This window comes from Manis javanica, chromosome 18 (genome assembly GCF_040802235.1).
Source record: "Manis javanica isolate MJ-LG chromosome 18, MJ_LKY, whole genome shotgun sequence".
Classification (NCBI taxonomy): domain Eukaryota; kingdom Metazoa; phylum Chordata; class Mammalia; order Pholidota; family Manidae; genus Manis; species Manis javanica.
Genome location: NC_133173.1, coordinates 16,602,930 through 16,618,271, shown reverse-complemented (window position 1 = coordinate 16,618,271; position 15,342 = coordinate 16,602,930). Strand labels below are relative to the sequence as shown.

General features: G+C 44.8%; 1 protein-coding gene across 4 annotated transcripts in view; it reads right to left on the bottom strand.

The window, feature by feature from the left end:
• TRPM1 (transient receptor potential cation channel subfamily M member 1) overlaps positions 1 to 15,342 on the bottom strand; it is a 95,244-nt gene that overhangs the window by 38,261 nt on the left and 41,641 nt on the right. For 2 of the 4 annotated variants that reach the window (XM_073227037.1, XM_073227038.1), the window contains exons 1-4: positions 4,469 to 7,094; positions 3,137 to 3,271; positions 2,435 to 2,485; positions 85 to 225 (exon numbers count right to left, since the gene is read on the bottom strand). In XM_073227037.1, the coding sequence (XP_073083138.1) occupies positions 85 to 225; positions 2,435 to 2,485; positions 3,137 to 3,271; positions 4,469 to 4,786 (645 nt within the window). In that variant the 5' untranslated portion in view covers positions 4,787 to 7,094. Of the gene's footprint in view, positions 1 to 84; positions 226 to 2,434; positions 2,486 to 3,136; positions 3,272 to 4,468; positions 7,095 to 12,362; positions 12,464 to 13,382; positions 13,456 to 14,227; positions 14,352 to 14,782; positions 14,958 to 15,342 lie in introns of those variants that run through there. The other 2 variants (XM_037000485.2, XM_073227039.1) reach the window with 2 other exon arrangements.

Below are 15,342 nucleotides of genomic sequence, written 5' to 3'. Positions count from 1 at the left end.
TGAACAGGCTGAGTTATGGGAAGGAGAGCAATGAAACCACATGCAGCTCAGGAACCACGGAACCACCCGCCCACTTAGGCCTACCCTTTTGGGTCCAAACAAGTTGTTGTAAAGGGTCCGGAAGCTCTTCCGAGTGTAGTGGCAGCGGTAGGCCCCGCCCATGAGGTACTCCAGCACCAGGCCTATGTCTATGAGGCTGATGTGGTAATCAGGCGGCAGGTTGCCCTGTAGGAAGAGAAGCCGTGTCTCAGGCTCTCAAGAACTCAGTGGAAGTGTGGCATTCATCACACACCTCGGGCCTAAGTGCTGGTTCCTGGCCATGACTTGGGTGTTGACATAACAGATGGAGTATTAACCAATAGTCAGTCTATTACCATGTGACTGTGGGAGGTGATGGGTTAAGCCATACTTCAGGAAGTGGATTAAACTTTCCCAATGAGCAGAGTTAGGAAACATGAGGGTATATATAGGGTAGGGGCTGGGCTGTTTGTGGGCATAGACAGCACAGACTTTAATGTGCATGTGTAAACGTGAAGCGAATGTGGTGCAGCCGGTGGGAGATTTTCTTTGCATAAGCAGATTCGTTTTGTTGGGAAGGCGCTTTGATAGCTGCTTGCAGGGGAGAAGCCAGCTTCAGGGGCTGGAGTCCCGATTTCTTGCAGGAGAAGGACGTGACCATCATAACAGGAAGGAGGACTCTGTGGGAACTAGTGTGGGGACAGAATACCCCTGGGCTTGGACTTCGTAGGGAAGGCTCCACAGTTCTGCCCCATGACTTTTGGGGGCCCTCAGATTTCAGTAAAAATGAAAATACCACAAACTTTCTGTTGCGACTGGAAGTCGGTGAAGGGGCAGAGTTTTGCAAAAAGATGGAAGAGGCTGTGTTGAGACAAAGTCAGTGTGTGAAGCAGGGGAAAAGCACTAAGAGAGGCTATGCCTGCATTTGTCCATCAGTCACCCACTCAGATTGGACTCAGAACTGACCAATCAATTATAAGGAGATTTTACTATGTGCCATTTATTGCTGGCTTAATTTTCTAGGGCTGAAATGATGGTGGACACCTGGGCTCCATCACGTGGAGACTGCACATTCTAAATGTCCTCCCTTTTACATTCGGACTAGCCACATTTAGTAAATCCTTTCCTCAGGCATTCTTTTTGTTTAGCTCCTATCAGATCCTTGCCCATGTCCATGTCCCATCTGCAGAGATAAGGAGATACAGCCTTGCTCTTAGGGAGCTTTGGTGTGTGGGGTGGGGAGGGGTAAAACCACAAACAGCTCTGATGCAGCAGCAGGTTCTGGGTGGGTGGGTGGAAGGGTGAGAAAGGGGTTCCCGGAGCAGGCGACGTGGGAGGTAGCTAGGAGCTGGCAGAGCAGAATTGCAGGGGGAGAGGAGGGAGAGAGCCCCAGACAGGAGCAAGATGGAACATGCATCTGGGGATGGATGGGAAAGAGAAGGGCATGACGACAGGGCCAGGCCTGTGGGGAGCAAGTTCTTGATAAGAGCTTGATCTTCACGAGGTTTTGGAATGTTTTAAGTGGGAATCCCCGTGACTTGGGCTGGTGGGAGGTAGTGGGACCGGAGGCAGGAGTGGGATCATCAACACCATTTAGGTGAGAAATGTGGGGTCTGAACTTGGGCAGCTGTAGCTTTTGAATGTTTGTACTTCCTAATCTAAAAAATCTGAGAAACAAGGGCACTGGTTCTGGTTGGTTCCCAGGTCCACAGATTCTGTTGAGATCCAATCAGTGCCTGGAGAAGCCAAACTCTCCTATTATTAGAACTCAGTATTTGTATGAAATAGGACCAGCCTGTCTAGGACACTGACTGAAAACCCTATTCTCTCATTTGAGTTATTTTCTCTTGGTCAGAGTATGAATATATGTTCCACACTTTGCATGTCATAGACTGCATTCTAGTAAAATTAATCACTCTTAGGATAACCCAATCTAATCTTCTAGCCTCAAGAAATGCCATGGTGACACAAGATCCTGCAACATCTGTCACTTACTAATGAGGGAACAGAAAGGGTCAAGAACAACTAACAGCTTCAGTCTGCAGAATGACATGAGGCACGCCCCTTCCGGAAGGACATATAGTGAAGGATCTAGGACATGAGGCTGCATTGGCCAGTGGAGGCCCAGGTCAGCAGTAAGGTGAGACTTCGCCTGGCTGTTGTTCTGAACTTGGTAAAGATGCCAGGGTGCCATAATCCAACAGTCATTCAGTATGTGTGTGGGGATGAACAGTAACTTAAAAAAAGATCATTATTGTTTGTTGGTTTTAAGTAAACTCTCTTTATGGAGAGAGGAATTCTTTATTTCTTATGCCTCCAATAAATTGACAACACATTTTACAAATTTAAAAATGGCCTTGCAAAATATCTTATTGAAAGATACCTATGGGTGAGGATTACAAAACAGCAGACTGACCTTTTTTACATCCCTCACCAGCAAATGAAGGGTGTTTGGAGGACCCAGTCTCTGAAAGAGAAGCATTCAAGCATATTAAATATGTTTTTCTTTTCAACTCTGGGAGCGAAACCCTACCCTGCTCTGTAGAACTAATGAATCGTGAGAGCTGGAATGTAACCCACTATCAGCCTGTTTCTTTTACAAGACAGCACTGGTTGTGGTTAAGAGGTATTCAATACATTCAAGATATGTTAAATACTTTCTACGGAATTATTTTAAAGAGCATCTCATGATGTGAAAAAGTGTATTAGAAATTTACCAAATTTTAGCAAGTAACTGTTGAGGACCACTGTACTGTAGTCTATTAAGAGCACAATAGCATTATGTCTAAAAAACAATGTATGTATTTAAAAAATGCCTTACTGCTAAAAAGTGCTAACCATTATCTGAGCTTTCAGGAACTCATATGACCAGAGATCACATTAACAAACATGATAATAATGGAAAGGTTTGAAACATTGTAAGAATTACCAAAATGTGACACACAGACACAAAGCAAGCACATGCTATCAGAAAAATGGCACCAATAGGCTCATTGCAGGGTTGTCACAGATTTTAATTTGTAAAACAATGCTGTGTCTGTGAAGTGCAATAAAATGAGGTATCCCTGTGTACAGACGGCCAATTGTTCTCTGCCCTGCCTCCTTCCAAAACACTCACCGTGTTGTAAAGTTCTTCCAGCCTTGGAATGGTAAGAAAGTGCTGCATGTTCACTCCATTTTCAATCAGGAGCTTCACAAAGTCGACTCGGTCCAAGACCAGAGCGTCCAGCATGGCTTGCTCCAGAGCGTTCACCTGTGTGGACCAAGGAGAGGGGGCCCTGAGTGCCTCTCAGAGGCGCACTGGGTGGGAGGCAGATCAGAAGCATCTCAGAAAACATATTTTGACCCGGCAGATACTGGAGCATCTGCGGCTGGCTCTCTTTGCTCTTTGTCTTGAGTAAATACAGCCCATCTCCTCTCTTTTTTCTTCTCAGTTCAGCCCTGACATGTCCTATCAAAGTATCAAAGAAAAGCAAATGATCTTGTCCTTAAAACAAGTTGAAGAGGGTTTAAGTTTACAGCCAGACTGGTGTCACTCTCTCTATGGAGTGTTCAGGTTTTAAAAAATTAAAATAGAGTTTATTTGCTTTCTTCTAATGTATACGTGGGAAAGAAGACCCACATAAGCCATAGCATTCTTTTCAAAATCTAAGTGCAATCAGTACTTGAATCTCCAAACTCTGAACTCTTTGAATAATGTTTTTTGAGGTGGAAGATTGTAATATTTTGTGCACTTTATTTATCACTTGTCTCTTTCATTTAAAAATTATGGAAGCTACCACACTCAGTATAATGCAAAGCCTTGCTGGAGAACAGGTGGACACAGTTTGTTTCTTGGCTGTGAATTACCTGCTGGGGCAGCTGGGTGGAACCACATGGGCACGCAGCATGCCACCAGGTTGGGTGACCGTGACGATGCTAATCACATGTCCCTGCAGAGGCCCAGCACCTGTCTTGCCTGCGTCCTAACAGCAGCAAGGCCAGGGACTGCCGTGCAATGCGTGACTGCGTCCTGCAGCCCAAATGACTGCTGTTACCTCCCCTCCCCAGTCATGGGCTCCTTATTCTGTTGCCTGAATTGCATTTATTCAGTAATAATTGGTTTGTTCCCATATTTTCATGCATTAAGCGTCTGCGTGTCTGCCAGGCAGAGAGCACTGCTATTGAGCAAGGTGACCCGGCCATCTCTCAGAGTGGCTTCACACTCCCCCAGAGCAGGAATATCTAATGATCACGACAACTTGGCCAGCTGCATCACAGCCAATGTGCTGTTGCCATTTGAGATACTGACCCTATCCTATCAAAGCTCTACTACGGCCTTCTGGGACTCAGGGCCCTGGTGGGGCTGAAGCAAAGGCAGCAGGAATTGTTCCTTCCCTCGGACAGAGAGGGAGGCTGGCTCTGTGAGCCCTGTGATCCTAGGAAATGGGAGCAAAGACGTCCCACATACCCAGTTCAGCAGCTCGATCTTCCGGGGGTCAGTTTCTTCCTCCACCTCCTCTTTCACTTTCCCTTTCTTCTTGCCCTTTCCTTTTCCTCTGCCCCCCTTCACAGTTGCTAAGGGTGGCTTCTTCTCCTTCTCCATGAACTTGCTGTCCGTTGGCGGGGCCAGGCTTCCCAGGGGCTGCAGTCCACAGCAACAGAGTTGGAAAAAGGTATTAAAGTTGCCCCTTGTCCCAGAAAAGTACACTGCTCCCCCCTCACCTGTGCATACACACATGCACACAAGCACACAGGCACCCATGCATCCATAGGTGAACATATACATGCATACAGACACACACAGGCACACACACAGTCATTGTGGGCCTGGAGAAGGCCCTGAAGTCATGAACTACTGTCACTTCTGTGCTTAATGAAGCACATTTACATACTTAAAGTGGCTGACATTTTGACTGATGTGTGTTTTTGCCTAAAGGAAAGGGTGCTGTGAGGTAAGTTCGAAGGCACCAATAAGAAGTGCCTACAGTTACAAATGTAGAAAAAAATGAGCGTGAGGGGCTCAGAGACCATGAGTCTACCGCAGATGCCTGCTTGGAAAGAAACGTGAACTGAGCTTATGCTGCGGAAAGCAAATCTCCTGGTGCCACTGAGATGTACACAGTGTGGTGACAGGCTGGATGCAGCAAGGGAAGGTCGTGCTCTGCTCAGACAACAGCAGGGAGCGCGGAAGAGGACCTGGCCCCTGGGCTTGTCCTCTGGTCACGTGAAGAGCATGCTGGGTATGGTCTGGCTGGAGACACAGAGATACCAGTGTTGAAACAATCTTGACCCCTCCAGCTGTTCTTCTATCTTCCCTGGCTTGCCATGTCCTCTGGCCAGACTCTTCCGGTGAGTTGTCTGCACACCCTCTCCATTCCTTCCCTTCCCGTACTGTCCTTCACGTGCTAGGCTGCTTCTCCCATCTCCTCGTGGCTCTGGCTGGGGTCACTGATGGCTGTGCTGAAGCCACCATGGGGGCATTTCCTAGTCCTCCTCATGCTGGGTTCTCAGCGTGTCTGACATGCTTCCTCTCCCGGCTTTTCTGACACCAAACACGCCAGCTTTCCTGTCTGGCCACAGCTTCTCCCCACAGGCTGTAAATGTCAAGCCTCTTCAGGGCTCTGTCCTCAGCCTCCTCCTTTCTATTCTGCTCATCCTTCTAAGCCCCTCGGGCCCCACAGGGCCAGCCCGCGTTTATTTGCCCACGACACGACCTCTTCTTTCTAGATTTAGTTCAGTGGTCTTTCCGGAGTTCCTGCTGCCCACTCAGCACCTCCACATGGATATCTCAAGGGCTCTTTAAGCTCATGACGCCCACAGGAACACTCAGGACCTTCCCACCAAGCTATTTCTCTCCCAGCATCCATTATCTCAGTGCAGTGGCCAGCCGGAAAATGGGGGGCTCCCCCCACTGCTCTCTCCATGACTAATTCATCTCTAAGTGCTGTCATGTTTAAGGCTAAATTATTGCTTAATTCTGTCCAGTTCTTGATTTTCCTCTGTCCCTGCTCTAGTCCAAGGTGCTGGCTCTTACCTGCATTACAACAGTAGTATAATTACTTCAGTCCTCCCACCCGCCTTTGAGCCCATACAATGCATTTTCTATGACAAGTCCATAATGATGTTAAATATATGAAAAGGGCCATGAACTCTCCTGCTTATCCTTAAGTGGAGCAGAGCAGAGACTGTTTCAAGGGTTGTGGGTTCCTGGTCAATATAAAGATGTGGAAGAAAGTGTGTCCTGGCTGATTCCTCATGTAGACAAGACCATTATGGTCCTGAGTGAAAGACTGACACAGCATTCAACAAATGGTGATGGGAAAACTGAATATCCACATGCCAAAGAATGAAGTTGGGCCCTTATCTAATATAATATACAGAAATTAACTCAAAATGGATCAAAGACTAAACATAAAAGCTAAAACTATAAAACTCTTGGAAGAAAACTCAGGACAAAATCTTTATGATACTGGATTTGCAAATAATTTCTTCAATATGATGTAAAAAATACAAGTAATGAAAGAATAAATGGACAAGTTGGACTTCATCAAAACTAAAAACTTTGTGCATCAAAAGGTATTATCAAAAGAATAAAGGCAACCTACCAAATGGAGAGAATATTTGCAAATCACATAACTGATAAGAGACCAATGTCCAAAAATGTTTAGAGAACTCCTAAAACTCAACAACTAAAACGAAAACCACGGGATTCAAAAATAGGCAAAGGACTTGAATAGGCATTCTTGAAAGAATATACAATGGCCAACAAGTATATGAAAACATGCTTAACATGGTTCACCATTAGGAAAATGCAAATCAAAATCACACGATACTTCCTCACACCCATTAGGATGACCCTTATCAAAAACAACAGTGTTGGTGAGAATATGGAGAATTGGAACCTTTGTACACTGTTAGAGGGAGTCTTAAAGGGAACAGTTGCTCTGGAAAAGTTTGATGGCTCCTCAAAATATTAAAAATAGAATCACCCTTTGATCCAGCAATTCTACTTCTGGGAATGGGCCCAAAGAATTGAATACAGGAGCATGAACAGATATTTGTACATCCATGTTCATAGCAACACTATTCAAAATAGCAGCAAGTTAAAGCAGCCCAGGTGTCCACTGATGGATGAATGGATAAGCAAAATGGGGCATATACACAGGCACAGTGGAATATTAGCCTCAAAAAGGAAGGAAATGCTAACACTTGTCACTACACGATGAACCTTGAGGACATTATGCCAAGTGAAATGAGTCAGTCACAGAAGGATAGATACTGTATGATTACACTTGTATGAAGTATGTAGAATCGTCGAATTCATAGCAGCAAAAAACAGAATGGAGTGCCAGGAGCTGGGTGAGCTGGGGGATGTGGACTTGACACCTAAGGATACAGAGTTTCAGTTTTCCAAGATGAAAAGCGTTCTGTGGATGGAGGGTGGTGATGATGGTCGACTGCAATGTGAATGTACTGAATCCCACTGAACTGCACTCTTAAAAATGGCTAAGATAGTAAATTTTATTGAAATATCTTTCACCACAATGCAACAACTGAAAAAAAAAGCAATAACAAGGAAACAAAGGGGAAAGACCAGGCAGAAAGGCAAAAACTGCTAGACGTCATTCTGTGAAGACCTTCAAGCAGCCCTATGGAGAGTCCACGTAGACAGGAACCGAGGCCCTCAGTCAACAGCCAGCATCAGCCTGCCAGCGATTTAGTTGGCCATCCTGAAGGGGCTCCTCCAGCCCCAGTCAAGTCTTTAAATGACTGTAGCCCTAGCCTATTGCTCGACTACAATCTTGTGAGAGCCTCTGAGCCTGAACTACCCAGCTCAGCCACTCCCAAGTTCTTGAACGATAGACACTATGTGAGATGATAAATGTTTATTGTTGCTTAAAAAAAGAAAAGTCCTTAAGTGGATCACCAAGCACTTGGAACCCAGCTTCCTGTCCTACAGTAAGTCAGCAGGCTTTGCAACACACGGCTCCTGGCTGGCTTGCAGTTTCCTCCCAAGTCACCCTCTTCTCACTGCATCCCAGCCACACTGGCTTTTCTTTCCTGTTCAATAAATTACTTGAAAATATCAATTACTTTCTTGCCCCAGGCGCCTCCCATGCTCTTCTCTCTTCATGGAAGGTGTTGGCCTCTCCCTCTTCATGGGCCCGCATCTGTTCACTGGTCAGGTCTTAATGTGGGTTCTATGTTTTCAGAAAGGTCTTCCTTGGTACCCTCTATCCCCCACATTCCCTGTCATGCAGATGTGCATTTTTCCTTTTGAGCACATAATGCAATTTACAGCCCAGTATTTGTCTGATTACCTGTTTTGTGTCTTCCTCCTCCTGCTCACCTTCCCAGCCCATGTCCACACCAGTGCCACATGGAGAGTTCTGTATGGGCTGCAGTAGGTCTTCTGTATTCAGCCCTGTGTCCCCAGAGAGCCTAGAACAAGGCTTGGCATATAGGAAGTGGTTGACCAACATTTATTAAGAAAGTTAATGAGTGAAAATATGGATTTTTTTTTAAAGTTTGATTTGGTTGAAGAAAGTCAAACAAGAGATCTGTTCTACCATTCACTGCTTCTGAGTAAGTGAGGATCACAGCACCCTTCCTCCTTCCTCCTCTCGTTTGACATCAGTCTTTGCCCCCGAAGATTAAAGGATGGAAGAGAGGTGGTCAAACATAGTATGAGACTCTCTAGGTGCTCAAACAAGTTCACCCGGTCTCCTTCATGGGTCATACCCTAGGATTCTAAGACCTCTGTTGGCCATCTTGGAGGAGTAGCTTTTAGCCTCAGCCAGCAGAGTCCTTAGTTCTGAGAAATGGCTTCAAGGTCTACCTGGATGAAGGTGGACAGTAGGATGGGCTCAGCTCTCATTTGCTCTGTATGCTGTCACCCTACTCCAGATGCCATTTGTAGAAAGGGCTCTTCTAACTAATATACTTTAAACACAAAGTATTACACAAAGTGTTCTGGAAGAATCACAAATAATAAGAGAGGTGTGACAGACTGTGGAGAGGGTACTTGTGGCATTTGAATAGGTTGAGAGAAAACAGTAAGTACAATGGGTAACATAACTGGAATTTAAAAATCTTGACAGGCTGAAATAACGGACTGAATCTAGCAAGATGAAATGTAACAAGGAACAATGTCATCCACCCGGGCCCAGCTGAGTACCCAAATAGCTAACCCCAGAGCTGAAGGATGAGGGAGGTGTGGTTTAGGAAGTGTGCACCTGACAAACCCTTGGGAATTTCTGCAAACGTAAACTTAATATTAGTGAAAAATTACATACTGCTGTATTACTAGAAGTGTAGTCCCAGACAAGGCATGTGACAGTCCTTCTCTGGGCTTCATCAGTAAGATCACACCACACAGGGTGTTAATTTGTAGACACCACTCTTTTAAAAGGATGTGGGATGGCATGGGCCATGCCTGAGTAGAGGAAATTCCTCTTCACAAATAAGGGTTGAACAATCACTTTCTAGAGATGTCATTAATAATATTCCCTTATTATTCTTTGAATATCCATGGGATCAATAGTGATGTGCCCTCTTTCATTTCTAATACTAGTAATTTGTGTCATTTCTCTTTTCTCCTTAGTTAGCCTGGCTAGAGGCTTATCAATTTTCTTGAAATTTTCAAAGAACTAGATTTTGGTTTTATAAACTTCCTTGGTTGATTTACTGTTTTCAATGTCATTGATTTCTGCTCTAATTTTTATTCTAATATATGCATTCACTACTAAGAATTTTCCTCTAGGCACTACTTTTGCTGCATCCTACAAACTTTGATAAATTATATCTTCACTTTCATGTAGTTAAAAAGATTTAAAAATTTCTCTTGAGAATTCATCTTTGGTCTATATGCTATGCCGAGTGTGATGAGTAAACTTGAGAAAAGTTGCTTAACTTCTTAGATATATCATTTTTTTCCAAATTACAAATTGAGGACAATCAGGCCTCTCTCAGAGCTGTGGAGGCTGATCAGTAACGTTCAGGTATGTGAACACAGCGCTATGGCACAGTATATTATCCAAACATCAGGTACTTTTACTAACTTCTACTTTAGATTTTTGGTTCTAGTTCATGATTTTGACAAGGACAGGCCCTCTTCCAGACAGAAGCCAAATAAATAGTTCTCATCCTGATAAGTAAACAGGCATTCCATTCTGCTTCTAAAATATTAGTGAGCTGGCTAAAGTTTGGAGACTTTTGTATTTAAAATGGGCAGCAGTCTCAGTGTCCCCAGGACTTGCTCCCAGATGCTCAGATTAAGTTTCATCTATTTCCCTTCAAAAATTATTAGCCCTAGTTTTTGTGATTCAATATAAAGAAATTACCTTGTTACATGTGTGTATCAAGCACTACTATCTCTTTGTTGTTATTTTTTATTTTTTCATTTAATAATAAAAAAATATAGATACACAAATTTTGACTAGTGAGATATAACAGACTTAGGATTGGCTTGTTGTATAGCAATTCTCAAGTCCTCCCTACCGCCAACTCACTATTAGACCAGTAAGAATTATAGAGAGACTATAAATGCACAGACATATAGTAAATTGAGCACTTAAACTATTAAAGGAAGACTTTGGAGACCAGATATCCCCTTGTGGGGCTACGGTGAAGGACTTTTGGTTCCAGGTTGCAGTCTTGATCATATGTTTCCTGCTTTCCCTCCTTCTCCATGGAAATGACAGCAGAGGACTATGACAAAGAAAACTCCATTTCAGGGAGGAGAGGTAGACCAGAGCTATTAACAGATTTCTGGAAATATTGCTGGGCAGTTAAAACCGTGGAGAAAAAGCTGACATCCACAATGAGTAATGTAGAGGTGGGACCAGATTCTCAAAGAATGAGTTAATGGTGGGTAGAAAGCATGGTGATTAGCAGAAAGACTGACTACAGGGCAGGAGACCACTTATGCCTTCTTGCACATTATGCTACAACCCCAGTCGGTGGATACAGAGCAACTGCATTCCTAGGCTAAAGGAGGACCTGCCCAGGGAGGTCCAGAGCCATCATTATGCACCAGGCAGGGCCTGCATGTTGGGGCAGGTCCCCTGGGTTAGGCTTTTTCTATAATCTCAGAAGCATAGCTCTCTCTGTATGGCTGAGTCACAAATGTGTCTTCGGCAAGTTGCTCGTTGGCAAAGAAAAAAACAGACAAACAAGACTTGCACCTTACTTCCTGAGTAGAAGGTCTCAAGAGCTCATGGCAGAGTTCATCTTTGCAGCCCTTCTTGGAATCTTTCAGGTTCTCTGCTATGGCACTGTGCCTCATAGTCTTCCTGGGTCATTTTATTTTGCTCTGAATTCCCTTACCAAGAGTAGGAAAATTAGAGAAAACCACGGGAGATTAAAAAGGAAATGACACTACTTAAGGTACCATACTATTCTTCTTAATTTGCGTAATTCAATAAGTAACAGACACAAATGCACTGCCCCCATATCCTTTTCCTTTAATGGACTCATCTTATTCCACAAACTCTTCACACTAATTTGATAAAGAGTAATTGTAAAAAATGAAATGCACTTGTGCAGTGATATGCCAAGCATATTTTGAGAAATATGGTCTTTAAAATCCAATATGAACCCTCTAGGTATTCCAAACCCTTTTAAAGCATGAAAGCCCTTTTTGCAAACAAAAATTTACCCTGAATCCCAATCCACAAAGCAGATCAAAGAAGTTGCTTTGATTGAGGGAGCAGGTGTAGAGTTGCCTGTCACACATACTCATTATAGACACCCTCACAACACACCACACACAATCACACCACACACAACCTTATCACACACATACGAACATCTTCTCACACATTACATATATCACACTCACAGATACCACAGACGCACGTCACACACACACACTAAACCACATGCATATATTACAGACCATACATCCACATGCATATTATGCAGGCTACATGTGTGCTACTCACAGACACATGCACACAATACACTGATACACACACACACACACACACACAGTTCTCTAGGCCTCCAGGGTTTCGTGGAACATAGTTTGAGAAGTCAGTGCTCCCAATGCAATCATTATATTTAATTTTAATGAGCTCTTTTCTTCTTTAAAAGAAAAAAAGCCCATTATTACCAGTAAATTTTTAGTGATTATTTCTTTAAGAATCTGGTTTGAATCTGTGATTACTGCTAGTAGCTCTTCTGACTGGGTCTTAGAAGTTAAATAGCAACATCTCCTAATAATCCAAATGGATTACACTGTGGCTCATCAGAAACCCCAGATAATTTCCTGAGATCTGTGTCACACGGGAGAACATACTAATATATCATCTGCACAAAGTCATGATAAACGGTATGAACTGAAAAACATTTAGTTTCACCGGCCAGTGGGGCCCAAAGACAAAGATCTGGCTTCGTGCTATGTCAACGCGGTTCCAAGCCAGCGCCAAGCTCAGCTGGTCCGGAGCTGATGCGTTTGTTCCTGGAAAGGCAAGAAACGAGGCGTTTCTCACTCTGTGGCTGGGCAGCCTGGGTTTGGCAGGTTCTGTGTGGCGAGCATGGGCTGCCCCAGGCGGATTCAGCGCTGCCCTGGAGCTGAGCACCACTGCCTTTTCCCCTGCCTCTGGGTGACTGCTCAGGCCCCGAAGCTCAGGGCTCCATGTTCTCAAAGATCAGCCTGGGAACGGGGAGGAGGCAGCTTCTTTCCCTGTCAGCTTGGCATGGTCGCCCTGGGAGGAGCACAGAAGAATCCAGGGACTCTGGAGCCCTCATCTGCAAGAGGCAGGAGCCCGGGGACTGCCCAGACATGTACCAGGCCCCGCCCAGGGGTGCTGCCCCTGCAGACTGAAGGTGAGCAGAGCCCAAGGGCGCCAGCCCCCAGCCACAGGGAGACCAGCACAGCACTGCTCAGCAGCTGGCCTGGGGGTGACACCCTCTCTTCTCTTGTCTCTGTCCCCTCATTATCCCAGTGTAGCCGAGAGTCAGGGAGGAAGTGCATGACTTCGAGTGACCCCCCTGAAAGGCCAGGTTGCTGCCGGCCATAAGGAGCAGGATGGGGAAAATGGCCAAAGCACTGCAGGATACAGTGGTTGCAAATGAAAAGCCATTTCTCATTTTGTCCTCTCTGAGTTGAAACCCTTAATGAACTAGTTACAAATAGAAACTGGTTCTGACTTCAGCCCATTATGGGCGTTGGCACCTACAGAAAACACCCCCTCTCAAGAAACCCCTTTTGAGCTTTGCCACGCTGTGGTAGCTTCATGCAGGGATAAGGTAGCCTGGCTGGCTCGCGATTCTGTCAGCAATAGCCACAGTTCCTGGCAGAAGAGGGAGAGGGTTTTCCCAGCCATGAGCTGTGCCAGCACTCAAAGGGCAGGAGTAGCCCTTTCCTGAGAGCTCACCTTTCAGCAGGGCAGTTAAAATTGCCATCTCTATGTCTTGCTGACCCTCAGCACCCATTCTGAACACGGTGACCTGAAAACAGGTTAATCATGAAAAGATTGGGTAAAGCAAAGTTGAAAATACAAGGGAGAATTGGGGCATTGTTTTTAAAAAGGACTATAGAGACATGCATAGTGCAAGGACTCTGAGAGCTACACAACTGTAACCAGGCGCATTTGATTTCCAGAGGTGACAGGATTGCTTGTCCTGACTTTGCAGCCTTGCCAGGGCCCGTGTTTTATTATTTACCCACTCTGTGCCAAAGCCCTGGCGAGGAGGGAGCCATTCAGGATCTACACTCCAATATTTAAATTGCTACCAGGGAAGACAAAATCACTTCTACTCAGATTTGATATACTTGTAGGAAATTTGTAGATTTACAATCTTGAAGCACTGTCTTACACATGCAACAAGAGTGCCTATATCTTAGAAGCACAATTTGAGAGGGAAAGAGTGGGAAATAATTACTGTATTTTGAAAGTGAAGCGATAGAATTTTGTAAGCGTATGTCTCTCTACAAGTCTTTCAATCTGATTAATTATCATGAGCATCAGAATTGGTACCATGTGGCAATGGTATCACTAAGGTCTGAAAGCACCTGGCTCCCTCTTCCCTCCTCAGCACGTGCGTATTCTGCTTCCATCACGAGGATGTAACGGCCAATTTGGTACAGACTTGCAAACTGCCTCTTGGAAAAGGCTGACCTAAAATATGAACAACTCCATCGTGAACACATGGACAGAATTAGAAAGGAAACATAATTCTCTCTGTGGAGCTGGTTTGGAAATAAGCGCGAGACACTTACGAGTTCTCTCTTTTTCATGCACTCCATTATAATGGCAAACAGCTGATGTGATTGTGTCTTGTTGTAATTAAATGTTTTCTGAATGGTAACTAGAAGCTGATCCCTGAGGGATTCATTTATTATCCTGTTCCAAGGAAACACAAAGAAGAAACACCAGTTAAATCTGTACATGAATGAATCAGACATCTCTATGTCTGACTGCTATCTTTGATTCGAAACTTTACCACTGGAGGGTACCCCCTGCTAGGAGACAAAAAGGGACCATAGTCAAAAACTGCATTCACACTTGGCCTAAATTCCAGGCTCGTTGGAAACCTTGTAAGGGAAAATGAAGCCGGGAGAGAGTGTATTCTCCCAGAGAAAGAATTCCGTAAGAAAGAGAGCATGCTCTGACAGCTCCCTCACATGCTGGCCTCGGGAAATGGGAGAGGAGATCTAGTAAATCTTCATTTTTAACATTTTTGGAATGGCTAAATGTATCACTTAAGGTTGTCTTCTTGGCCTAACAAGAGGGCACTTAAAAACCCATCCTTCGCGACATATCAGAAATCCTACCCTCCTTCATCACAGTGCTTGTGTGCAAAAGACAGGATGTCCGAGGCCCGGCCGCTGCCGTCACAAACCACCACGGGGACTGGAGGGTCCTCTCGGAGGTATTCCAGGGCGATGGAAACCACGTTAGGGCCTCCTTCCACCACGAGGCCCACAACGGGCACACCTTGCCCCATTCCTGCAACAAAACCCACATTCACTGCACAGACCAATGTCATGACACTGCCTGCCTGCTTGTGTCAATTCCTGGAACACAGGGAAGGGTCAAACCTCTACCACTTCCAGGGTGCTCCCTGTGGTGTTAGTGTTCAAGAGACTTGAAGGATTCTGGCACGTGATGACTGTTTTCATTCTTTTATTCAAACCCCATGTTATGGCCTCACTGGAAAAACCAGTATCTTAATCATGAACTTTCTGAATCATCTGCAGGTAATCTTCACATATAACTCACCTGGCAGACAGGCTCTTCCAGGTGACCTGTGACAAATATTGCAAGATGAAAATAAGCCTCCTTTGTTGCCCTGCCCCAGGTGAAATCTCCCCCAGTGGCTGTCCCTTAAAGA